General features: G+C 39.8%; 1 protein-coding gene across 4 annotated transcripts in view; it reads left to right on the forward strand.

Annotated features, from left to right (window-relative positions):
* Positions 1–21,413: 21,413 nt before the first annotated feature.
* RPRD1A (regulation of nuclear pre-mRNA domain containing 1A) overlaps positions 21,414–25,743 on the forward strand; it is a 43,545-nt gene continuing 39,215 nt past the window's right edge. For 2 of the 4 annotated variants that reach the window (XM_088171512.1, XM_088171520.1), the window contains exon 1: positions 21,414–21,629. In XM_088171512.1, the coding sequence (XP_088027638.1) occupies positions 21,479–21,629 (151 nt within the window). In that variant the 5' untranslated portion in view covers positions 21,414–21,478. The remainder of the gene's footprint in view (positions 21,630–25,743) is intronic. The other 2 variants (XM_088171528.1, XM_014887985.2) reach the window with 2 other exon arrangements.

Raw genomic sequence — 25,743 nt, forward strand, 5'->3', positions numbered from 1 at the left:
AAGAGTTTACTTTTTGATTTAAATAAAATTCAGAGGAGCCTAATTATGAAGGATGGGCATAGAAGAACTTCATCAAAAATCTCAGTAATTTCCAATTCTGTTCTTTCTTTTATGGGTTCCAAAACAGCATGACACATCAATATTTGTCATACAGCATTCATATATATATTGCATGGCTATCATTACTGTGAAAAAAATTAACACCTCATATTATATTCTGGAGGGCATCTGAGACAATAAATCATCTTATTTGGACTTGTATGTGCTTGCAAACACAAGCAGTACTGATTACTTATTAATTAATAATACTTCCTCCCAAGTAATGAGAACTGGTACAGCAGGCTTATACTTTGATAGTATTTGTTCTATCCCTCCTCCTTTCAGAGTTCTGATGACATAGCTACAAGATGCATCCATGCTTTTTCAGGGTAAGAGCAATTCTGCAATGATCTTTGAGTCCCAAAGATTCTCCTAGAGCTGTTTATACTTATGCTGTGCAGATGCCTGAGTATCATGCAAAATTAATACTATAAGTCACTACATTAATCTGTTGTTTCCTCTTATTCTTGCATGAAAACATAAATCTTCTTAAATCTCATGTTAGAGCATAATTTTTGAAACACAGACATCTGGGACAACTTTTATCATGATTGTAATGTGAAGTAATTCAGTGACTGGAGTATTATGCAATTATCCTACACAGTTAATAGGTTTGCTCAGCAGGTAGGACAACCTGTGCATTACTCTGTACCAACTTCACTGCTGCTGAGTGACTGCCATAAATCATTCATCTCTACCATTGTCTAAATTATAAACAATCTCCATTTCATCTCCAAGATCATGTTCTGAAGCAGCAGTGAGAAGCAATTCCTCATTACATTCCAGGTGTACCTAGAAAAAGTAAGAGCAAGGCACACCTGGAAAGAGGTTGTACAGAGAGGTGTGATGAATGACTAATGTAACTACTGCATTGCCTAATCCTTCTAATGCAATCTAATAAGAATGCACAAAGTATTTGAACAAGAATGTCTTGAAAATTCTTGTTATTATTAATGACATATATATAATGTTGGCAAAACAATAAGAGTGTAATTCCAAATTTTACAGATTTGTTTTAGCACAATAAAGGGTGTAACCACAGGTAAGTCCTATTGAACTTGTCTTACACTGAGTGAATCCAATATACAGACAGGTCAAGTGCACTCAAAAGTGATGTTAGTTTTCCTGATTCCCAGTAAAATCACTAAATATTGAAACAGATCCTCTGTGTTCCCAAGTGGGGATCAAAGCAGAATAATGTGTGCCTAGAGGAGCACCTGGCTCTCTTCCAAACAAATAGGAATCCTGGAGAGATGGTGTGATAAGAAGTCTTCTGATTTCTAACAGGACAACCATTTCTGTGTGTTTTACCTTTCAGTAGATGTCAATTTTTGCCTTATTATAGTGGAAAATACCTTACCCCAAAATAAAATTCTCACAATTTATTTTAGTTTATGTAAATTAGTTAAGATAGCTTTGGTTTGGATTCTGGTAGCTCTCTCTAGTGAGACAGAGTCAGCACCAGCAGAACCGAGAACAAGGCTATCAAACCTTTCATTACAAAATCTTTTTTAAATAAAAAATTAGTTTCATATATTTTTCCATTTTCTCCTATTTTTCAGAGAAGTAAACTTGGTTTTAATTTCTCTTCTTTTCCTCTTGTTTTTTTCCCTCTTTTTGCTCATATAAGAAATTGTTATCTACCATCCTGCTTCTATTCCTTTATTTTTAGATACTCTTCTTTGTGCCAGGAATTTTTCAGCAGTTTCATACCTTTGAAAAAATATCTGAGTGCAGATCTGATAACTGCTTCAGAATTGGAGCAATTTTGAATAGTTGTAGAAGAGCAAAGATGAAAAGTAGTTGGGGAAAAAAAAGAAGAAACAACCCAAAGTAAACCTTGAACCTTATTCTTTTTTTACACTCAAAGGAAAAAAGTAGGAGCAGGAAAAAATAACTATTTGAATAGTCTCTTCTGAAAGGTCACAAACATGTAGGTGGAAAAAAAGATCTTTACTTTTAAGCCTTCAGAATCAAAGAAACTTCAGAATGACAATACATTTCACAAAATTATTTTCCCATTATTTGAACCAGGTCAGGACTAAATGTTCAATTCTGGACAAAATTCATGCCAACCACTGTAACAGTGTTTAAAGGTTAGAGAACTTGTATGAGTCATACTATGATTTATACCTCATTATTTGTAGAGAAGTTAACAGGTATGGTAACTGTCAGGGAACTGGTGCAGTATCTTTTGTATCAGGATTTTAGTATTTGGGTAGCGTAGTAAAACACTCTTACTTTAATCACAGAAATATAGCAGTTAGCTGAATAATGCCTATAAAATAAAAAACCCTGCCCAAACAAACACGAATGAAAAATTAGTATTGTTTGTATTCAGTCCCAAAATGTCTTTTTTTTGTCTTTTTTTTTTTGTTTGTTTTTTTTTTTTTTTTTTTTTTTTTTTTTTTTTAATGAGTACAGGTTCATGCAAGATGAGCAACTGTTAAATCTGGGATTTAGATTTTCACAAATTTTGCAGTTTGGAATGCAGAACCAGGTCTGAATTGCACAGTTCAAGCCTAATAAAATAAACACAGGTGAAGTCCATGAAACTTACAGGAATCAGTGGAAGTTTTATTATGTGCTCGAGAGGAGAAGATGCATTTGGAATCAGAGAGCTTTATTATATTAAAGGTATGCAAAAGTATAGCTGTGCATGACTGTGAATTTGTCCACAGTTAGAGAAATGGATGAAGCATGAAAAGTCCTATTAAGTTTGTCATTAAAATCCAAAGAATATGTGTGTAGACTACAGCTGTTATACCCAGGCTTTTCTAGATGAATGAACACCAGGATTAAATCAAGCTAAATTTCAGAAAGCTACAAGTATATGTGATGGCAGGAATGTCTCTAATCATGCATTTTCATTGCCAAAATTATTTTGGAGTTCTGCCATTTCAGAAGGGTCACCAGGTAGTAGCATTCCATAAAGATGAAACAAATAGGACAACTCAAAACCCCTATAAATAAATTATAATAATGCATTAGCAGTTATCTATCATTATTTCTGTTAGAAATTCACAGGAAAAGAAAGGATCGCAGTGTATAACACACAAAAAAAAAATCCATGGAAAAATGTGAACAAAACAGTCTAGAAATCAAAACAAGCTGAGTCTGGTTTTTGGTGCAAATAACTTTGTCTGAAATCTTCTTTCTGTCTTGTAAATAAGAAACCTATTTCCATCACTTGCAGCATTTGGACTCCTGTTGATACAGAGCTATAACAGCAAGCCATGTGTGACTCCAATAAGACATGATAATGTTCTGTCAGATCATCGGTTGGACCTTCACACTGGAAATACGTGGCTCTGTCACTATGTGAGAAGTCATGCCAAGGCATGAAAATAATGTGATTCTTTTAAAGAGAACAGTTGTTTAAAATACCCTATCCTGCTTTACAGGCCAGCCATCCAAAAACAATTATAGTACTTTGGAGCTGTTGGAAGACAGATAAGCTGAAAGCATGTTTATTTTTAAATGGTATACTATATAAAAAACATTACACATATCAATGACTTTGACAAATTCCTGTTTATTTTGAGTAATGCCTTCTGCAAATTGCTTTGTAAATGCTAATCAGCGTGATGTTTTGAAATCAGTCAGAGCTGGTGAACCTGGCAGACAGCCTCAAACTGTCTGAGTGTCCATTTAAAAGCATTTCCTGACAAGACATCTTGCGCCAGAGCAGTTTTTGGGAACACAGTGATTCATCCCATTTACCTAGCTCAGTGTAATAGTTAACAACCCATAGTACCACCATGCAGAACTGCAGCTGTTGTGAGCAGCATGTGTTAGAACCCTGACTCTGACAGAGTGGAGCCGTGTCACTGTCCCATCCCAGCTCTAACCGATTAGACAATTCTGGTTTGCACAGGAAAAACAAGGTGTGAGAGACTGAAATATTAAAGGTTAATGACTCCATTTGCAAAAGCAGTGGGTGTTTTTCTGAGGCAGGTTTGCACCCCCAAACCGAACAGGAGGAGGGGAATTTTTGGATGGGTGGTAGAAAAATCTCTGATCTCCATTAGAGTGGCCCAGGTGCAGAGGGGATGTGCACCCTCCACTGGAGGCTGACCCTGACAAACTGACTTTTGTTTACCAACAAGTTGGTTTTTGAGCCAGAGAAAGGGAAAGGCTGATCCTTCAAAGTGGGACAATGCTTTTTAGCATGCCAGAGTCCCCTATCCTGATAAGGCTCAGGCATAAAACTTCCTCCTGGGGGTTGTATAGGGACATTCACTCACAGGTCTGAAGGTGTTCATCCCTTCTGATCAGGCATGACTGGCTCAACTACATTGGCATGAGAGGCAGCTGTCACATCATTAAAATGTGTCATAACCCATCAAAGACTCTCAAAGCACCTCCACTCAGTTCTGGGCCCTCCCACCAGAGGACTGTGCATGATCCACAGTGTTGCATAAGACAGTGTTAAACTCCCCCTCCAGGTGAGGTCCCTGGGTGTTCCCATCTGAACATGAACATTTATTAACCTACTGAATTTTGTGAATTTCACAGGCTTTCCCTGGGTTCCCAACAGATCAAGTCTGCAACCATCAATTCAACCATCAGACATGGAAATTGCAGCAATCAAGCCTTGCCACTGGATCCATGCATGATGATATCTTTCCTTTCCACTATCTACTCTTATCCTTTCTTTTTCTATCTTTTAGATAATACACAAAAGTGCTACATACCTCCTTTTCATTGCAACCAAATTCTTCTAAAATGAATCTGCCATGTATGTATGTACATAAATATAAACAAACAAAGAAACCCTGGTCATTCTGTGTAGCTTCACTCTATTCTGTCCCAAGGGATTAACAAGAATCACAGTTATCCCACTGCAGGGGCAGGTCATAGCATAGGGAAGCATAGTTATCACCTGGGGAGACCCTACATGAAAGCACTGCTAAACGTGCTGGGAGAATCAGATAGTGCAGAATTTTCTTCCTACTATCAAAGAAACTGGTTGCCAAGACATAGCTCTAAAAACTTTCTGCTGTTTCACACTCATGGAAATTAATTCCTTTCTGGTTGTGGTTTTTTACTTTGAAGTAAAAGTAGTAGGAAGTGGAGAAGTATTCCTTTGTGTACTGAAAACACAGTGGGCTAAATCCAGCTTTCCTTGTACCTTAAGGCATGAAATAAATAAGACAATGCACATAAGCAACCTTAGCATGATCTGGCACTCAGTCTTCTATGCATGTAAAACCACATTCATATGTGAGTAATGTGGTTCAGCAAAATACATTCTATAACTATCCTATGCACATATCTGCCTTTGACAGATGGGATGTATTCCCTGAAATTAGAGCATATAACAGAAATTTTCCTCCATGCAAGGTGGTTCTTTTTCACTTCCATGTAGTCTCACTGAAATGAATGAAGATTGCACACAAGTAAATTACAGAGTATTTTGACTACACCATCACAAGCAGGAATATTTCATAATTGAAAGAGGATTAACTCTCACAGTCAAGACACAGTAATTTAAAACAGTTACAATTTTTAAAGTACATTAACATTTTGCGTTTTTTCCACTTGACATTTCTCCTTGCTGATTTTCTAGACAAAAAAGCAGCTAAGAATATTTACAAGAATGATTACTCAACATCATTACCCAATTACAGATTTTTGGCTGAGAGCTAATACAGAATTTGTTTCCCAAGAATAAGAGGTACTCCTGCCAAAGGTCTTTGTGTCACACTTTGATCCATTCAGGTGTATAAAGTCTTAGGGTCAAGGACGGGATATATCTCTCACATTGACAAGTCTGAAATAGCTGTAGTCTACAATCTACTCTTCAGGTTTCAAGCTGACAGATGTATCTTGAAGTGTACATCACACCAATCCTGAGCACCACGAGTAGTGACAGAGAAGCAAGTAGCATCTAAAATGATGCTATTATTCAAAAATTAACTATGGGTCTTGGGAATGCTGGCATTGCTAATTTTTTAACAGAAGAGGTCATATTCTGAAGGGTTAAATAACTGCAGTTGTTAAGGGAGTGACTTATTTAAAATTACTTAGGGTCTCAAGTATAAATGAGTGTGAATTAGTCTTCCAGGTGGTTTTAGAAATGTGAGTTATTTATGTTACAGAGGTTTAGTACCATTTTAGTTTTTATGATAAAAACTGCTGTACCAGATGCATTTAGGCCAGGATTTGCCAGCCTTGAAAAGTGAGGACAGAGTGGTGAAAACAGAATTCAGTGAGTTGCAGGAAAAAGAGAGAGAATGAATAGGAAGTCTTTACTTATGGTTCATTGTAATATAAAAAATAGGAGGGTTTAATTAAAGTTAGCAGCAACTCAGAAAGGAAGTAAGTTTTAACAGAGTATAATTAAACTCTAGAATTCATTGTTACAGGATAATTGTGATCATCAAAGTAAAATTTGATTTAGAAAGGAATTTTAAAAATTCAAGGAGAAAATCCATTGAACACAATGATATAACTTCAGACAAGAAATATTTTGTTAATGAAATGATATTTGCTCATAGTCTTTTGACAAAGAAAATATATTTTCTATTTGTGACTAGATTATGGTTGTTCCTAAAGTTGCTTCACACTAGATACTGACATTTTTGTATCATACATTTATATAGATAACTATTTTTAATAGCTAATAGAAAATATCTCTTAAAATTGCCTTTTGGAGACAGCTTTTTCCTTTCTTCTTTTTTTTTTTCATTTTTGATACAGAATGTAAAGAGAAAAATATTTCTGTACCCTGATTCTTTTCCTTTTTGTTCCCTGCTTTCTTAGTTTTGTTTGGTTTAAACTTTTAAGGATTTCTTTTTGGTAATTTGTTTTGGTTTTTTTTGTTGGTTTTTTTTTTTTTTTTTTTTTTGTCTAAAAGATTCTAACCGGGTAAGAGCTGCCACAACGAAGGAAACAGGGGTGGGTTGGTTCTTTTTTTAGAAATAATGTCAGAGGAAAACCCTAGAGGACCATTCCTAATTTCAGTTCGAAGAGAGGTGCCCAAATCATAACTCAGTCAGTTGCTGACAGAAGAGAGGAGAGACAGACACTGTCAAAAAAGAATGCCCAGAGAAGACGATAAAAGCCTGGGGCTTGTCAGGGTCCTGATCTCAGCCTCTCAGCCTTTAAACCTCTCACACTGAAGCTCTCATTAGTAAACAGATTGCTCAGAAGAGGCAGGGGAGGAACAGGACAGGAACAGGGCTGTGGGAGCCAGAAACACCATGATTAATGATGTTCTGCAGACATGCAAAAAGCAAACGCACTCTGTGTTCATGGCATCGAACTCGGCTACAGTCTAACAGTGATTCCTTAATTGTTCTCTTGGCATGCAGCACATGGCTCTTCTTCTGAAAATCATTTTGTATTAAAATTCCTGGTAAACCTTTTATCCAGACTAGAGTGAAGTAAGCAGTAAAGCTTGTGCTGGGAAAAGAAAGAAATAGCCTTGAACAAAATGGTTGGAGAAGTGGTAGAGGAGAAGACTCTGTAAAAAAGAGAAATACCACGCTGTACCAACTGCACCACGTGCATCGCTTGGGTAGAGAAGTGAAAGAAAAGTGAACTTCACACAGTTCTGTCTAAGGAGGCCACCTTCCTGCCGAGGAGAATCTGCCTCTGGCAAGAGCAAAGTTGTCCCCTGAGGCAAGTGTAAGGGTAAGGCTGGAAGTGGCCGGGCAGGACCTGAGATGCTCTCTTGATACCCAGCCAGTAGACCTGCTCCTCTGATCCTGATCCACAACAACCCTGCTGCACTGATAGGCAGAAGGAAGGTCTGGTTGGTTGCCCCACGGTTGGTGTAAAGAAAAAAAAAAGGTTTAGCTTTATATTTGCACTTAACCCAAAACATAAACATTAAAAAAAGAAAAAATCACTTTTTTGCTGTTCTTTTCAGCAGTCACTTGCAACCAAGTCTGCTGACAGGTGGTGGTCATGTCAGAAAAGGAACTTTTCTATTTACTGGTCATTATTTCTGCTAATATGGCTATCTCACTCCAGTTTTATGGTATTTGGGTGGTTCCTCTCAGAAGAATAAACTGATAGCCTTATCACACAGTTTTCAAATCAAACCTTTACCTTTCACTAGCCTGGCTCTTGGTGGCTAATTGTAAGCAAAATTACAACCTACAAATCAGTATTTGCAGAACAAAGTTAAATAGCAACCAGTCGTGCTATAGCCATCAACTTTCCATCCAGCACTCCTTAATGAAAATAAAATCCAGTGGCTGCATCTAACTTATCAAATGATATATGGGAGCTGTAATCAGAGGTTCTATCTGGCTACCACTTGGTAGCACACAAAGCATTTAGCTGGGATGTACCATCAGAACATCTCATTTACCATACACACACACACACACACAGAGTAAAAAACATTTGTTAAAAAAATAAGAGTAGAAATAGGAAGATATATTCTACAGATTGTTGAAAGCCTAACAGGAAAGCAGATTTTATTCTTATCAGCTAGGAAAACAATTGCAAAATAATAATATTGTTTTGCCTGGATTGCATTTTGCTCTCTTTCTTTTCATTTTTAAGATGATACCAGTTCTGTGCAACTTTTTCCATGTGTTTCACACTCTACTTTTCCCCCAACAATTCTTTTACTGGCAGCTACCTTTATGTCACTTTTAATTTCAAAGTTGACATTTAAAATCTGTTCTGTGGCACTGATACAGTTTGTGGAATGTTGACTGCTGTTTCTTCTGGTTTCTTGTACTCTATGAGATAGATTTTACAGTCCAAACAAAAAATATGAAACCAAGTGGACCTTTGTACAGCAGACTGGAAGAAACACATGCTAGCAATTTTACTGTGATTATATATATACTGTAATATTAAGGCTATATATTAAACTGATATTTGTTTACCATCAAGACCAAAGGTAAATTAGTTGTATGTAATTTGAACTTCTGGAAAGCCTTTCTTAGATTATGCACAATGCAATAGCAAAATAGAAAATACAACCACACAAAACAATAAGGGCCTATTTGAAAAGATGGGTCCTACTGCCTTGGCAAATACTGTCATTAGCAAAAGCCAAAGTAGGACCTAGAGTGCCTGAATGTGCCATTCGTGCTGCAGTGTTCATAGCACCAGGTGTCTATCCACATCCAGATCAGAATAATAACCTTGAGTGTAGGGAAAGCTCCAGCAACATTGGTTGAATTCCATTTTACCTTAAACCCAGTGGGCAAGGATATGCATTTAAGCTCACCAGTGGATGCACACTAATATCAGTGAGAGAGGCCTGGGCCATGCAAACTGGAGGTGAGCTCCAAACACAGCTGTAGGACTGATTTACACCAACAGAGATCTGCTGAGGTCACTGATGGTATACTGGTACCAGCATAAGAAAGATGAGAATCACCTTTCCTTTAGACAAACTCAGATCATGAGTTTACAAGTTAAAAAAAGGGAGGAAAAAGGACAGGAGACCACAGTGTGGCCTCGCCATGATGGGAATGGATTAAAATTTCACTCACAGTGTGAGTGCTCCACATTCTGACAAGCTATTTGTGGTAAAATACCCTTTTCATTTTTTTACCAACCCTCAAAGCATACTAAGACTGAAGTCATTTGGCTATGCATCTGAACATCGCACAGATAATGTAAATTTTCCAGCCTTTTTTGACTGTTATCTAATTCCTGTGTGTTAGGGTGAAAACAGACCTTCAAGTCATGTTTCAGTACTTGAATGATTCCCAGTCCAAGCACCAAATTGGTGTTTGTCTGGTAAACTTTCTGCTCTATAAGGTCAACATTTGAAGATAGAGAGGGCAGGATTGATTTTCTGCTATTTTTCATGCTGAATGGGAAATGACCCTTAGGAATTTTTAGCTGGCCCTTTTAAGTCTTTGGACTTAGAGACAAGTGGAGAATGGCAAGGAGTAAATGCCATGATGCTTGAAGCAAAGACAGACAAAATAAGCATTGGCAATTTGGCAGCCATGCATTGAACCTTGTGAGGAATGCCTGCGGTGAAATTAGGTTCTTGCCATACAAGTGTAGCAGAAGTTAACTCGGGACAGTTGTCTATGGTGTGTGGTTAGCTGTGCACACAGCAAGCTTCAGATTAAAAACAAACAAAACACAAGTTTGCAGTCATTGGGAGGGTGAGAGTTCAGGCAATTTTCAGTACAAATCATATACTAATTGGAAGCAATCATTGACTTTATGGGGTGAGCAAAATTTCTTAATTATATCATATGAAGTCTGTTGGCATAGTCCTGGTACCTTACAAGACCAATGGAACTGACAGAACTCCAGCTCCTTCCTTATAAAAGCAGCACTAAAGGCAGTTCTGGCAATCAGTACCTCCCTGTCCTGTCAAATTCTTCGGACTTCTTTTCATATTCATGATGACCAGACAATTTTCTTGAGCTTTTTGGAATATACAGGGTGTGAAGAGATGCTGAAAAGACAGTTTGTTGAGTACAAGCAAAACAGTATCTGTATCAACATGAAGAAATTACTTGGTTTATGTCATTACTTTTTGTATTTTGAAAACAATATCACTCTAAAGTATTGTTTCATGTTATTAGGATATGTATTTATTTGTGGGAAATCTCATCTACCTATGCCATGAAGACTGTGTTCAAACATACAACTGATCATCCTTCTTTCTTAAAATGCTTTGAGTGATTTCTAGGTCACAGTTGAGTCATTTTATTCATTTATGCATGAAACAACAATGACTTGATCACAACTAAATAGGTCTGATTGAACATACCAATGCAGTATCCAAGAACTATACAACGAGGAATTGCTTCTACATTATTTACATATGCTTTTTTAATTATTTTTTAAATTTTTTTTTAATCTCAGTCCTGAACAGACACGTGAGGATGATAAGTTCTGAATGTTGATGATTAGTACCATCATTGCATGCAGGCTGAAAATTAACTGCTTAATTGCTAAATTTACATCACTGATATAGTTTCCCTTGGAGGGTATCTTTCTGCAGTTTTCTGCCTGAGGTACAGTGTATTGCTACAGCCAGGTGATAGCAGAACTTGTTGTGAGGTAGAAAAATTTACTTCAGGCATTTCATAGCAGTGGAGTTCCTTTCTACAAAGAAAAACAGCTTGTATGTATCTTTACAATGTGAATCATGCATGTGCACCATTCCCGTGATCATACAGAATTCTCCAGACCATTGTTATGAATACTTTATAGAATCTGTACATTTTGAGTAATGTTAAAAAAATTAATTTCTACCTACACTGTGAAACTTAGTGAAGGAATTCCAGTACCTAATGGTCACATAACAAGTTCCTTACTTAAAAGGACTATGAAGTCTTGGATTTCTTCCACTCTTATTTTCAAGCAATCTTTGATACCCCATCTTGAAAATAAGAATGTATTATATCACACTTTCTATTTTCAGTACTGTAGAGTGCTGTTATTTTTTGGTATTCACTGTAAGGCCAAGACAGTAGGGTGCAAGAATTCAGGGATCTTATGCAATTCTTTAATACAGCTTCTGGATGTATCAAGCACTGGAAGTGCCTCTGCTGGATTTCTTACTCACAGATAGTAGTGCTTTAACATGTGATATTTGATGAAAATCTTGACTGTGATTACCATGAAAGGATAGGGATTTGTATCCCTTCAAGATTGGTAAGAATGGCGAAACCATGAGCTACCTGCTAGTCAGCTTATCCCTCAGTCTCCAGGAAGTTTAGGGAGAAAATACTCCTGGAAAATGCATCCAGGAATATGAAGACCTAGCACACAGCGTCCCACAGTATCTTTCCAGGGAGTCAGTGAGATATAGGACTAGAGAAGCTGGCTACTGGGTGGTGAAAAATGGAATTTTGTGATCAATGGTACAAAATTCAACTGATGTTCAGTCACTGGCTGTGCTGCACTGGAGGTACCTGAGGTCAATACCAGGATCAATATGTTTAATGCCTGTGAATGGACCTGGGCAAGGAAACAGCACATACCCCCAGCAGGTTTGCAGTTAACAGCACACTGGTGGCTGGTTGCCGAGGTGGTGGAAAGCTCTCCATGTACTGGTGGGTAGGGCAGCCATTTGGATGCCAGAAATATCAAGATTCTCTGGAGACAAAAGTGCAGAGTCCTCTGCAATGCAGGTGTTGAGGACTGCTGGGGTTGTGGAGCACTGGCTGAGGAGAAGCTCTGCAGGACAGGACTTTTTGAGTCCTAGAGGCAGACAGAGGAACAGGCAGGAATAGTGAGGATGGAAGGGCATCCCGTACTCGGCAGGATTAATGCACCACGGCCAGGCCAAGGGAAGGGCCCTCTGCTTGGCACTTGTGAGATCATGCCTGGAGAACTATCTGACTTTGGGTCCCAAAGTAGCAAGAGAAAAGGAAAAAACTGTGTGAGTTTCACAAAGGTACATCAGGATGATTGAGATATAGAGACAAGGGACCTGTCTTTCTTTGGCCTGATGAGAAGAAGACTACAGAAGGATCTAATTTCACTCTTCAGTTACAGAGAAGGCAGCTCCATGCTCTTTTGGAGGTGCACAGAGCCAGGCTGAGAGGTTCTAAATGAGTTGCAGGAAAAATAAACACATAGGAATGAAACTGTATCTGCTATTTCTAAACCACTAGTGACACCTAGTTTCCAAGAAAAATACCAGTAGCTACATTAACGCTGCAACTTGGAAAAACGCATCTGATTGCCCTTACAACATTATAAGGCTCGGTAATTCCAAAGCTCTGCATAGCATAACCCCAAACAGACTTTGACAATAGAAATATGTGCATTAAATCTGTGCTTCAATAAGGGACACAGAGCTTGCAGGCCTCTCCGTGAAAGGCAGTGATGCTATAACATATCAGACATTTTGCCATGTCTGTATCTGTGCTGTCTGGCTACATCATTGGCTTTTCATTGAGGACTGATTCCCTGAGCGTCCACACACTGTAAATATTGATGTGCACTCAGAAAAGCTCTGGAGTGATACCATCTGGCTCCTCGGGTTGGAACCTTGAACTTGTGGAAGCAGCTTACTCACATATTAGTCCTATGCTCCAGGCAGTAGAGATGCAGTTAAGTCAGGTCTGGTGAGATCTGCCCTGCTTACCATACTCGAAGGACACCAGAGTACTGAGAAGGCCATGAGCCTCCTCTCCCTCACACTGTGCCCAGCTCATGTTAAAACAAAAGCAAAGCAAATGATCACTCTGAGTGCCGGAGGACTGCTCAGGAAAAGATCAGATTCTCCTTTCTGAGACAACAGCAAACATCTCGCAAACATGTTCATTTGAAAATTATGCTTTCTGGGGACATAAAGTTGTTGGTATGTGACACACCTCGCAGCTGTAGGTTTGTGACAGTTGGAAGAGGGAGGGGAAACATCAGACAATGACTGTGGGTAGCCACATTTTCCCAGCATTGCTACAGTAATCTCAGCTACAGCATCCTTATCCACCTTCCAAACTTTCCTGTCTCCTGCTCCCCATTTGCCAAGAGAAATAAGAATCCAACTTCCATAGAAATAAGGGGCTTTTACTCTAATTAGGCAGCAGTGCCAGATGTGACAGGTTAGGAGAGCCACCTAGCAAAAAAGCATATGGTGGCCTTGGATCACTACCAGAAAATGACAGCACGTCTGGTCACCACTTTATAAACTGCAGATGTCTGAAGAAACATGGACTTTCCATAGCATTTACAGCTGACTCCTGCACACAGTTGCTTATCCATCACCAGCTCTGACTTAGTTTTGAGTCAGATATGGCAAGACAATGGCACAGAGAACAAGTACCATGTCATTAATAATGACTGGAAAAATTACTGTGCTTGAGTCATATTCCTGAAGGTGTTGCAAGAGCAAACAAAGAGCTCCTACTGCCTCCACAATCTTTCTTTCTTCATAAACTCACTTTATTTATTGTTCTTTCCTCAAAAACTGGGCTCAATAATACAGTTTTAGGGTGAACAAATAAACCTCTATTGGGAACAGTCACTAGCAATCTGGCAATGCTCAGGTGTCTTTTCAGTTTAAGTAAGATAAAAGACCAAGTATGCATGAAAAAATACATGGCTTTTATATCTGGATCCCTGTGCATTTGAGAAAACTATGTTTACTTACACAATTGATGTTTTTGACAACATAACTGATGGCTGGCATGTAGAAGATTACAGCTAGTGGCTGGGTAGTAACAATTCTAATGGCAGACCTTTCCATCCTACTCTGCCTGCTCACTGAGCAGTAGGAGTTTGAGGGTAAGCACATTCCAGAAGACAAGCAGCACCCTCTGTACTGAAGGGTCACACTGACATTCAAGTTAACCTGTGGTTAGGCTCTGCATGCAAAAACAGTAACGTTGTGCAGCTGCACAGCCTATTGCACTGTGTGGATCCAACTGATGGAAGCCCATCAGGCCTGAACTTGAACTTGTTCAAATACAAACCAAGCTATATAAGATGTCACAAATGTGAATAGTGTAGTTTACAGACATAATCTGGAGCATTATTGCACCATCCTCCTGCTCAAAGCAGGTACCACCACGTGATCAGATCACAGTGCAAGAATTTTATCCAGTCTAGTCTTGAAAACACTCAAGGATGCAAAACTTTTCTAGGCAACCATTTTCAACCTATTCCATCTTCTAACTGTCCCTATGGTGAAAGAACTTTTTACTTCTATCTCGTTGAAACTTCCATTTCAGTTTCTCACCATTGTTTGTCAGCCTCTTATCATGCATATCCATGAATCAATCCATTTTCTCAGTTTACCTCCTTGTAGGTACAGTAAAGCTGCCATTAAGTTGCACCAAAAGCCTTCACTTTTCCAGGTTAAAATGAGCCAGATTTCCACTGTCACCCCATCTGGTTTCTGTGTTGTAACCATCTGACCATCTTGGTGGCCTTCGGCTGAACTTCCTCAAGCTTATAAATATTTTTCCAATACTAGGGAAGGCCAAAACTAAATGCACTATTCCAGATGTGGTTGAATGAGTGTAGAGCAAAGGTGCATTAAGTGCTTTCCTCAGCCCTCTGGCTGTGCTTGTGGTAGTGCAGCTCAGTATGCTGGCAGCAATCACCTCCACTACCATGAGCTGAGTACACAGTAACAAAACACAGTGTCTGCTTCCTACAGTTAAATGGCTTCTGGAACATCGGGTCCTCTACTGGATCACATAGGTTAACCAGACCATCTCCTATGATTTAAAGTCAAATTTAAATTTGCTTTTCTTTGTTATTTCAAGTTGGTTCTTCACACTGTATGTCAGTATATTGCAGTACTTTCCTTTTCCTTAAAAGATAACATTATTTTTTGTCAAGAATGTGCTTTTTTTACTTTTATGCTGTGACTAAGAGCTATATGCACTCTAGGACACATATTAATGATCCATTAATATATTGTTCAGTTGTTTAAAATTACTCAGTCTAGTGTTTTGTGCCTTTCTGCACACCTGAGTTAATACACACCCTGGAGTGCTTTTCTGCTTGGTTACAGCACTCTCTACTACAAAAACTGAACTTGATTGCATCCATATATTAATCACAGTGGATGTTTACATAGTATGACTTCACTTAATAGCGTAATGATGAAGAAGCCGGATGTACATAACTGTCTGGCTGAATGCCTGACTCAGTGAAAAAGGAAGGCTTTCCACAAACATTTTTACATTTCCACAGAGGGCCAAAGAAATCACAGAAATGCTGGACATATTTTTCAGATTGTTCAATCTATCTTTCCCCATGCTTTGCTGGATCATATATACGTATCTCAGAGAGTGGTTTTTGTTAATCTCCTAAGTAGCAAATAATTTCTGTCTTCAATGAATTACATTAAAAGGTGAAGTGCTTAGTGGCAGGAACTCATGTAAAAGCACGATTAATCACCCTGAGGTTTTTGGCTCCAGTAGGCAGCTCCTTTAAGTTACTTCAGAGTTACTTCAGAGGGCTTCCTCTTTCCATTTAAGCTTTCTTTTGTTCTCTTGCAGGACTTCTCAATGTTCAGTTTCAGGTGGTTCTGGGGGGTTTTTTTTGCCTTTTTTTTTGTTTGTTTTGTTTTGTTTTTCTTTTTTTTTTTGGTTCTGTTTTGGTTTTTTTAATAAATGGATATATTTATTTATAATTTCTGTCAGGGATATGTTCTCTTGTTATTCAGGTAAAAAAAAAATGAGGCTGTTTCTGAATATATTACCCAGATGAATTACCATTACTCAGTCAAGAATCACTTTACAGCTATACTTCAAGATCTTATTTCTGCAATCTTCACTTTTCATGTTCTTATTGGGGTAAGGAAGTAGGATCATTTACACAGAATTGGGCCGTGAGATGCACAAACATATAATGAAAGATGGAAAAATATTTTCAAGTATGAAACTTCAGAAATGGTTACATTTGATGGACCAGACACTTGGAAGATTAAAAAAGAACTGCTCTGCAAGTGCTGTATTTTTGAGATCCATTTAGTGATTGGTGTGCTGACTAATACAAATTCTCAGACAGGAAACATGACTAGAGAAATCTCATTTTTCCTTTAATATTATTGCATCTTCTGGGTGAGACTATTTGAGAAAGAGATACAAAACAAAGTTTAAAATGAGAAAAGGCCAGACTCATACAGAGAAAGATCTGATCTGTTCTGGTGCAAGAGCTGGTTTTAACTCAAATCCCACATAGCTAATGAGCAATATTTAGGAAACCAGTATATACACAGATTGTTTTACTGCTCTGTGCAGCAGTGTAAAATAAGGGTTCCTAGAAAACTCCAGTGAAAAACAAAACATTACTAAGGATAAGAAACAGAAAAACTGCAACCTGCACATAAAGTGAGAGTGTCATACAGCCGCTTGGTGACTGTAATGACTTCTTTGAACTCCCTAGAGTGTCTCAGTACCATGTTCTACAAAACCATCAAACAAGCAATTTATTCACAGTTATTGTCTTACACTTGCACGTGGCTCCTTTCTCCTGGAGCGGACTACACAGACAGAAGGGAAGCAGTACAGAACCTTGTTCTTAGGAATTCAGGGGGAAGATGCTATTACAGCTTGAACACAGGAATGGGCGGAAGAAAACTCTCCCTCTGTTGACAGCTCCGCCCCTGTGGGTGTGAGTGAAATTTTAAAGGCAGGTGAATTATGTATGACTTGTTTCTGATTGAAAGCTGAGGTTTTCCAAGCTGTGCAACAAATTAACCTTCCATTGTGCATGCTTCCTGTCTGACAGTCACTTTGCTTTGAGGAAGTCTTGTGGCAAATTTCTATTCACTGACTGTATAAAGCATAGCTTTTAAATTAGATTACTGATGTAAACACTTATTATTACAAATTTAAAATGTGTTATAAAAATTTGTGGGAAAAGTGAAATCTCTATTTTGCAGTGTAATTTTTTATACAGTATATAACACAGAAGATAAATCTCTTGGTATTCAAATATATTTATTTACCAAAAAAATACCAGTCTCAGAGGATTTATTCTTTTTTTGTATAATGTTCTCATAATCTGGGATGGAAGATGCAAAGATGCAAATGTAATAAACATTTTTACAAACATTACTAAGATTCTCTACCAATTTCCTTATTTTCTTCCTTTTTAAAATTTGATTTACCATGTCAATTTTACTGTTTGTTGCTGCAAACTTTCTAGTCTTGGGTGTGAGAGAAATAGTTATTTTTCTGTACTTGCTCAAAAGTTTCTTCTGCTAACATCAGAATATATATGACTCCAAGAAATGCTATTTGGGTGTTGGTTACTAGATTACCATTCATATTTCGTTTTTTTAATGGGTGCATCCATGTTTGCTACCTCTGTCTTAATTTTACTTCACTGGCCAGTTCTATTTAATGCCAGAGTGTCCTCTGCTGTACATAGCAAAAATAGCAGTATGTTACAGATTCTTTTATTCATGGCGATCAAAAGGCAATGAATTAGAAACTCTGTAGGGATTGGCGCAACTTATTTAAATTTCTCTGTCAAAAGCATTTTTGCAAAATCCTTTCTAGTTCCCTCCATATCACTCATACTATGGATGATTTTGCGAATAGAATTCACATTAAAGCCTCCTAACACTCCCAAAGTTTTATGTTCAAAGGGAAGATTTCACTGAGAACAAATAATATTAGGAAAATTGCCCAGAAACAATCCACTGGGACACCTTATCTGAATGCCAGATATGAAATAGGGATAAACCTTTATGAAGTTTTAAAAAACAAAAGATGTGAGGAGGGGCCAATACCCCAGAGTGCTGTGCAGCTCTTCAGAAGGACCTCAGCAGGTTGGAGACATGGGAAGAAAGGAACCTTCTGAAATTCAACAAAGGCAAGTGCAGGGTCCTGCACCTGGGGAGGAATAACTCCAGGCACCAATACAGGCAGGGAGCTGAGCTGTTGGACAGCAGCTCTGTGGAGAAGGACCTGGGGGTCTGGTGGACAACAAGCTGACTATGAGCCAGCAGTGCTCTTGTAGCCAAGAGGCCAATGGTGTCCTGGGGTGCCTTAGGAAGAGCATTTCCGTCAGGTGGAGGGAGGTGATCGTGCCCTGGTGAGGCACATCTGGAGTGCCCAGTCCAGTTCTGGGCTCCTCAGTATAAGAGAGACACAGAGTTCCTGGAGCAGGACCAGTGGAGAGCAACAAAGGTGATTAAGGGACTGGAGCATCTCTCTTATGAAGAAAGGCTTGGCCTGTTCAGCCTCAAGAAGAGACAACTGAGAGGGGACCTCATCAATGTCTGTCAGTACCTGGATGGAGGGTGACAGGAAGATGGATCCAGGCTCTGCTCAGCGGTGCTGAGCAACAGGATAAAAGTGAACTGGCAAAAACTGATGCACAGGAAGTTCCATCTGAATATGAGGAAGAACTTCTTTACTGTGCCTGAGCACTGGAACAGGGTGCCCAGGGAGGCTATGGGGTCTCCCTCCCTGGAGATACTCAAGGAGTGTCTGGACACAATCCTGTGCCATATTTCTGGGATGACCCTGCTTGAGCAAGGAGGTTGGACCAGATGACCCACTGGGGTCCTTCAGCCTGACCCATTCTGTGGTTCTTTAAAATACTCAACAAATATTTTTGTTCATAACTAGTGTTTTGCTCTTTGATGAGGACAAACTGGGTGGATAAAAGGTTATAGGAATGCTCCATTTTAAGGATGGATAGTTAGCCATTGTCAGGATGTCCTGAGAGTAAGGTATATGCATATTTTTCTAATTAATACATATGTAATTTTATAGAAAAAATAAAAATACTGACAACTGCAGTCATATTTATTAGCTACAGAAATATAATTCAGGGTAGGCCTGTAGGAGTTAAGGAGGATAGCTATCTGAAATTATCAGCCAGTTGGTAACATTTAAAGTAAGAAATTATATCAAGTGTTTTTCAGAAGAACAGCAGGGAAGGCTAGAAATGCTCACATCAAGATTAGGAATGCTATTCATGTTAAGTAGCACAGAGTACCTTCCCTGTTTGGAGAATCTTTGAAAAATGACTGAAGATGATACAATAGAAAATCTAGGAAAAAATATAAAGGTGAGCAGACAATAATTTTTATTCACTATTTCCAAATTAGCAGAAGTAGCAAGAATGCAATAAAGCTTTAAGGGAACAGGTTTGAAACAACAAAAAAGCAGCATTTTTGCACATAATCTTGTCAGTGAACACTGGAATTCTGTCACATGACACTGTTAATGCCAGCAATCAAAAATAAAAGAGACAGCTTTTAAAAATGAGGCCAGACACTGGTGGAGTATGTGTTTACCTGGCACATATGAAATAGCATACACTCATTGTCACAGTAAGTGCCTGGGGAACAATAACCCCAAGTACCAGCACTGGAGAGCAGCTCTGCAGAGAAGGACCTGGGAGTCTTGGTGGGTGACAAGCTGACAATGAGCCAGCAGTGCCCTGGTGGCCAGGAGGGCCAGTGGGATCCTGGGGTGCATTGGGAAGAGCGTGGCCAGCAGGTGGAGGGAGCTGATCCTGCCCCTCTGCTCGGCCCTGGTGAGGCCACATCTGGAGTGTCGTGTCCAGTTCTGGGCTCCCCAGCACAGGGAAGACAAGGAGGTCATGGAGAGGGTCCAGTGGAGGCCACAAAGATGAGGGGTCTGGAGCATTTCTTACAAAGAGGGACAACTGAGGGAGCTGGGGATGTTTAGTCTGGACAAGAGAAGACTGAGAAGGGATCTCATCAATACATATATATATCTCAAAAGCAGGTGCCAAGAGGATAGTGTTGTGACAATTGATAAAAAATTCGTGTTAATCACGAAAGCATTGGGGTTTGTATAAACCAGAATACTAAGCTCTGAAGTGAAGCATGGACACTAGATAAAAGAAATTATATGATAAAATAATTCTGTTTAAAATCACCTTGTTATGTTATATTATGTTGTATTATGTTACATTATAATATGTTATGTTTTTCAAATAAGTTGTATCGCCTGCCAGCTTGCAAAATCGGGCTTCCCAAAAAGCCCTTCCTGCCTTTGTCTAATCAATACTGCCTATCCCAAAGACCAGACTCCCAGAACTTCCCTGGTGGTCATCTACAAGGACCGGATGGCTATCTGTGACTAATTATCACCCAAAGGCTTTGTGAATTTGTGTACAACGAGAACCCACAGTATAAGAAGAGGCTGCAAACCGAGGTTCGGAGGAGCGCGGAATGGGCGGTGACCCCTCACGTTCCCCAGCGCGCTGCTTGCTCTTTCTATATCAAATAAAACAATCTAAATTTTGCTGAATATCGAGACTTTTGTCTCTCATTTATAACACTGTCAAACTCTCTTCGGTGGCACCTAATGACAGGACAAGGAGCAATGACCATAAACTAAAACACAGGATGTTCCACCTCAACCTGAGGAAGAACTGCTTTACGTTGAGGATGGCAGAGCACTGGAACAGGCTGCCCAGGGAGATTGTAGAGTCTCCCTTTCTGGAGACATTCCAAACACACCTAGACACATTCCCGTCTAACTTGTTCAAGGGGACCCTGCCTCGGCAGGTGAGTAGGACTGGATGATCTCCAGAGGTCCCTTCCAAACATAACGATTCTGTGATTCTTAACCTGCTGGGTGACAGAAACCGTTAGGCCTGGGTTGCTTTGTGAGGGGGGTTCTTCCTTGCATTTGCGTTTTTATTTATGTTATTTCCCAGGGCACGATGTTGAAGGGCTGACCCCATCCCGAGGGACTCCATCCTTGAGGGAATGCCGCTGCCGGGGGTCCCGCCCCGCGCCTCGCGCTCGGCCGGAAGTGAGGGCAGGCGGGGGAGGGGGCGGGGCCGCGCGGCTCCCCACGGGTCTCGGCCGCCGCCATTTTGTTGGCGCCGGGCGCTGCCGCCGGGACGGGAAGGGTTGGGAAGCGCTCGTCGGCTCCTCCCTCGTCGGGGCCGAGAGGCGGGGACTGAGCGTGGCCCGGCTGGGACGGGACGGAGCGGCGGGGCCCAACGCGGCGCAGCGATGTCGGCATTTTCGGAGGCGGCGCTGGAGCGGAAGCTGTCGGAGCTGAGCAACTCGCAGCAGAGCGTGCAGACCCTGAGCCTGTGGCTCATCCACCACCGCAAGCACTCGGCGCTCATCGTCAGCGTGTGGGAGCGGGAGCTGCGCAAAGGTGAGCCCGGGGCCCGGGAGGGCCCGCCGGAGGGGCCCCGGGGCAGCGTGTCCTGGGAGAAGGAGGCGGCGGCGATCCTCGATCGGGAGCGCGGCTGCCCAGGGGAGGGAGGGGGCGGCCGGGATGCTCGGCCTGCGGATCCCGGGAAACAGGCGGGGAGGGAGGGAGGATAGGCCTGAGCGCCTGAGGAGAACGGAACTGTTGGAGCCAGCGTTAAACGTCGGGTATCCGTGTCTCGATGACCGTGGGCTGTCAGGTGCTTCTTCTCCTTTATTTTTTTCTTCCACTCCGCTCTTTTTCTTCCCATTCTCCCTTCTCTCCGCGATGAGATGTCTCTGAGGAGGCTGCCCCTTGTGTTTTATCTCCCTTTTTTAAGGAGAAAGGAAAGTGGGAAACCGGAAGGAATCCGGCGAGCCAGGAGTTTAGGGCTTTTTGTTGTTAATGTTAATTATAGCTCTTTCAAGACGGAGCCTTTTTAGGTATTATTTTTCATCGTCTTTAGTTATGGTTAGCTGTAATACTGTTTGAATCCCTTGTTCACTCAGGTTTTCTTGCCAGAAACTGTTCTTGAAGGGCAGATGAGGATGGGAATACACTGAGGGAAGAGCAGTGTAATGTGTCCAGAGTGGTTTTTACTTCCGGGTTTTGCCAGATGGTTAATTCCAATGATAACATAATAAAACCGTGAGTTTTTTCAGCTATGTTCAGTGTGCAGACTTAAATGCTAATGTGACTTTCCTTTTAACAGGAACGCACTTGCAGCTGTAGGCAGTAGTTCAGGGAGTGAAAGGGAGAAATGGCATACGAAGATTTATTTGACCTGACTGGATAATAAGTTGATCTTAAATTGGTTCATTTAAGAAGAGGAAAACTCACTTGCTAGAACTCTACTTTGGTCTACGAAATGATGCTGTTTTCCAGTAGCTTCCTTTGGAGCCTCACTAATATGTAGATCTTTAATGGGAAAAATAGAAGACTCAGTCTTTCAGACTGAGAGGAAAAACAGCACTAAGCCATTACATGGCTTATGAAAGAGGATGGAACCATTGAGTTTCCTGTCATATGGCTACTATGCTTTTGTTTAAAATACTCTTTTTCAGAGATTTGTTGTCTTTTGAACTTTGAAGTATGAGTATAATTCTTTTTTGTATTGACTGAAGAAAGACTGGCTTGGTGGCATATTCCATCTTAGGAAGTAAACGCATTTTCTCTCTGTGTTAGTTGCAGGCTTGCTTTTTTTGTTCCAGGAGCAAATTAGTGGATCTCCCACCTGTGTCTCAAACACATTTCACATTTCTGGGCTTTCTAATCAACGATTCAACATCAAACAATCAACACAAATGTTAGGGGTTTTGAATGATACCAGGAAGGTATCTTAAACTAATTGAAATATACACAGAGTTTTGGTTGCTCATCTTAATTAACATGCACAATACTACTTCATAGTAATCTGTGATATTAATGGTCAGTCCTTAATTTTAATTTTCCTGTTGTGCTGGTTTGACTAACTGGAGAAATGAAATCTTTGAAACCTGGGCTGCATGTCTGAAAGTGGCATTGAGAGACAAGGATAACAACCTTCTTTTGAGCTTTTCGTGAGAATAGCTGCCATAATTGGATTGGATTTGTTTTGTTTGTTGTCCTGCTTTTGCTGCTTCAAAGTAAGATTTTGCTGTGACCTCTCTTTGGATACCAGCCTTCAAGGGTCTGTGGAAAACATGTGAAACTCTACCTTTGCTAGGAGTAGCTTAGTTGCCTTCAAGGTCTTAACCCTTCTGGGCTTTTAGACCCATGTGAAGTGTTTAATATTGGAAAATAGGAAGCTTCCGTAGTTAATATACACAGGATGTATTTTAATTTTCCATCTCTTTTAATATCTGAGCTTCACAGATGTTAGCTTGCGTTTACCTGATACTAACTTCTGGCTAATTGCTGCACAGGTTTGTAAGATGGTGCCCCAAAGGTGGAAGTAGTGATCTCAGCAGACAGCATGGGAAAGATTAGAGGAAAATAGCTGTTCTGTGCTGAAGAGAGTGCATAAAGCACCACAAAGTAGGATATTGGCAATGAGGCCGTAACTAGAGTAAGTTTAAGGCTCCTGATTTGCGTGACGTCCAAGCCATAGAAACATGATTTCTCTCCTACCTGAGAGGAAAATTACCTCTCTTTGGGGAATATGGATATCAAAATTACTGACATTGTCAGCTACTACTGCTAGCCAGTAGTGTCCTGGAACTGAAAATGGAACCTTTTGGAACCTACTGCCTTTCAGGACCATTGTAAAACTAGTTAGGTTGAACACATTACGATGATACTATATAATTTCTGGGTACTTTCAGTTTTGGTAAAAGATCGCTTGTGTCACATGAGCTTGTATGAGCCTTTCTGAACATGTCTCTAGCTATTCATAAAGTCCTAAGATCAGGGCTCTTTCTTTCCTAAATGTTTGGTTCTGATTCTTTTGCTTTTAAGTCTGCATATAATTTACACAGCATAAAATGTTAGTGCCTTTCTGTTTTTTGAATTATTTGTTTATTTGAATTAGTTGGCAGTGGTCAGGTCCCATATTCTGGTATCTCTAGGGATCATCAGTTCAGTGCACCTTCATGTACAGATTTTCTTGAAAAATATATACTGAGGAAAACGGTCCTGCTTCAGCTAGATTTCAGAGGTATGAAATGTAACTCTCAAAGTTACATAGTTAAGTACTCAGTAGTCATAAGCTTCTTCAGTATTTAAGTAGTTAAGGAGTACTAATTAATGAACTTGTGATGTGATTACCTCAGTCATTTTAAAAAGGCAACTGGTGGGCCGATTTAAACCTATGTAATTTCGTGTATCCATAAAGGAAGTTGACTTACAGGGTTTCTTTTTAAACTGAATAGTGGCATAATAGATAAAAATTTGTTGTGTAAGCCTGCAGTCACTGAATGACTACTGGAAAACCTCTTAGGAAGGAATATCTTTGAATAGGCTCTTCTGAGATGGAGTCTGTTGAGAATGATTTTTTTCTTATATGCAAATCAGGTATCTTATCTTGCATACATCTCTTGCTCCCTGCTTTCAGGATGCTCTGCAACTGTAGAGGTTTGCTAGTTTGCTCATTTTTTTAAATGAAAAAATTCAGTTCTGTGATTCAAGGCATCTTCCTTCAAGGATGAACAGTAAGTGCTTATTCAGTAAGCTTTAAGTTCAAGTTTAACCTGGTTAAAATGTGTTCTTTTTCAAAGGAAAAAACCCAAAATTGCTAAAAGTGTGCATTGGGCCTGCTTATTTTGAGTTCCAGTTAATTGTCCATAATAATATTTTCCTGTCATCTCATTTTCCTTTAGCTTTTCCAGTTCCAGCTCTGTCAGTTGTTAAGTATTTATTTCTTAGCGATATTTTAGTAAGCACAGAATTCTGAGTTGGAAGGACCCACAAGGATCATCGTGTCCAAGTCTTGCCTCTGCACGGGACACTATTGTGTTGTATCTTGAAACCTAATTTCAGATTCAAGTATCTGTCTCTTTAGAGCCCAACATGGCATCTCAATGATAAGTCAATAAGAGAAACTGATAGTGATCATTCTCCATCCTCAATCGCTTGACCTCTTGTTTAGGCTGTCATCTGTCACCCCACTCTTATCACATCGATCATTGTCTTCCCTGCACAGCTTATCTAGGTCAGTAGAGCCATTGTATATTGCTTTTATGACAACCACAGTTGTTGTAGGTACATCTGGGCTGCTACAGGGAGATGTATTATTAGTGCTTGACTCTGCCAGTTCACCTGCTGTTCCAGTTTATTATGCTTTTTTTATTTTGTTTTTTGGTGTTGAAGTCATTCAGTGGTATAAGAAGCTACTTTTATTTGCTTATTTATGGTTTATCTAAAGCTTCTACTACTGGGACATATGCTGGTGCTTGGGTCCTCATTCAGTATAGCTGTTGGCATTGAAACAATATGTTTTGCTGAAGCTACTGGCTGTTGTGGCAGCTGCTGAAATTTGGAAGATAGAGAATTTTAGTAAGTAAAATGAGAAAGCCTAGCAACACTTAAGCAGATTTGAAAGCTGTACTACATCTGAATTACTCTAATACTTAGCTGCTTTGGAGCACAACTACAGCCAAAA

The sequence above is a fragment of the Sturnus vulgaris genome, chromosome 1 (genome assembly GCF_052056855.1).
Source record: "Sturnus vulgaris isolate bStuVul1 chromosome 1, bStuVul1.hap1, whole genome shotgun sequence".
NCBI lineage: Eukaryota > Metazoa > Chordata > Aves > Passeriformes > Sturnidae > Sturnus > Sturnus vulgaris.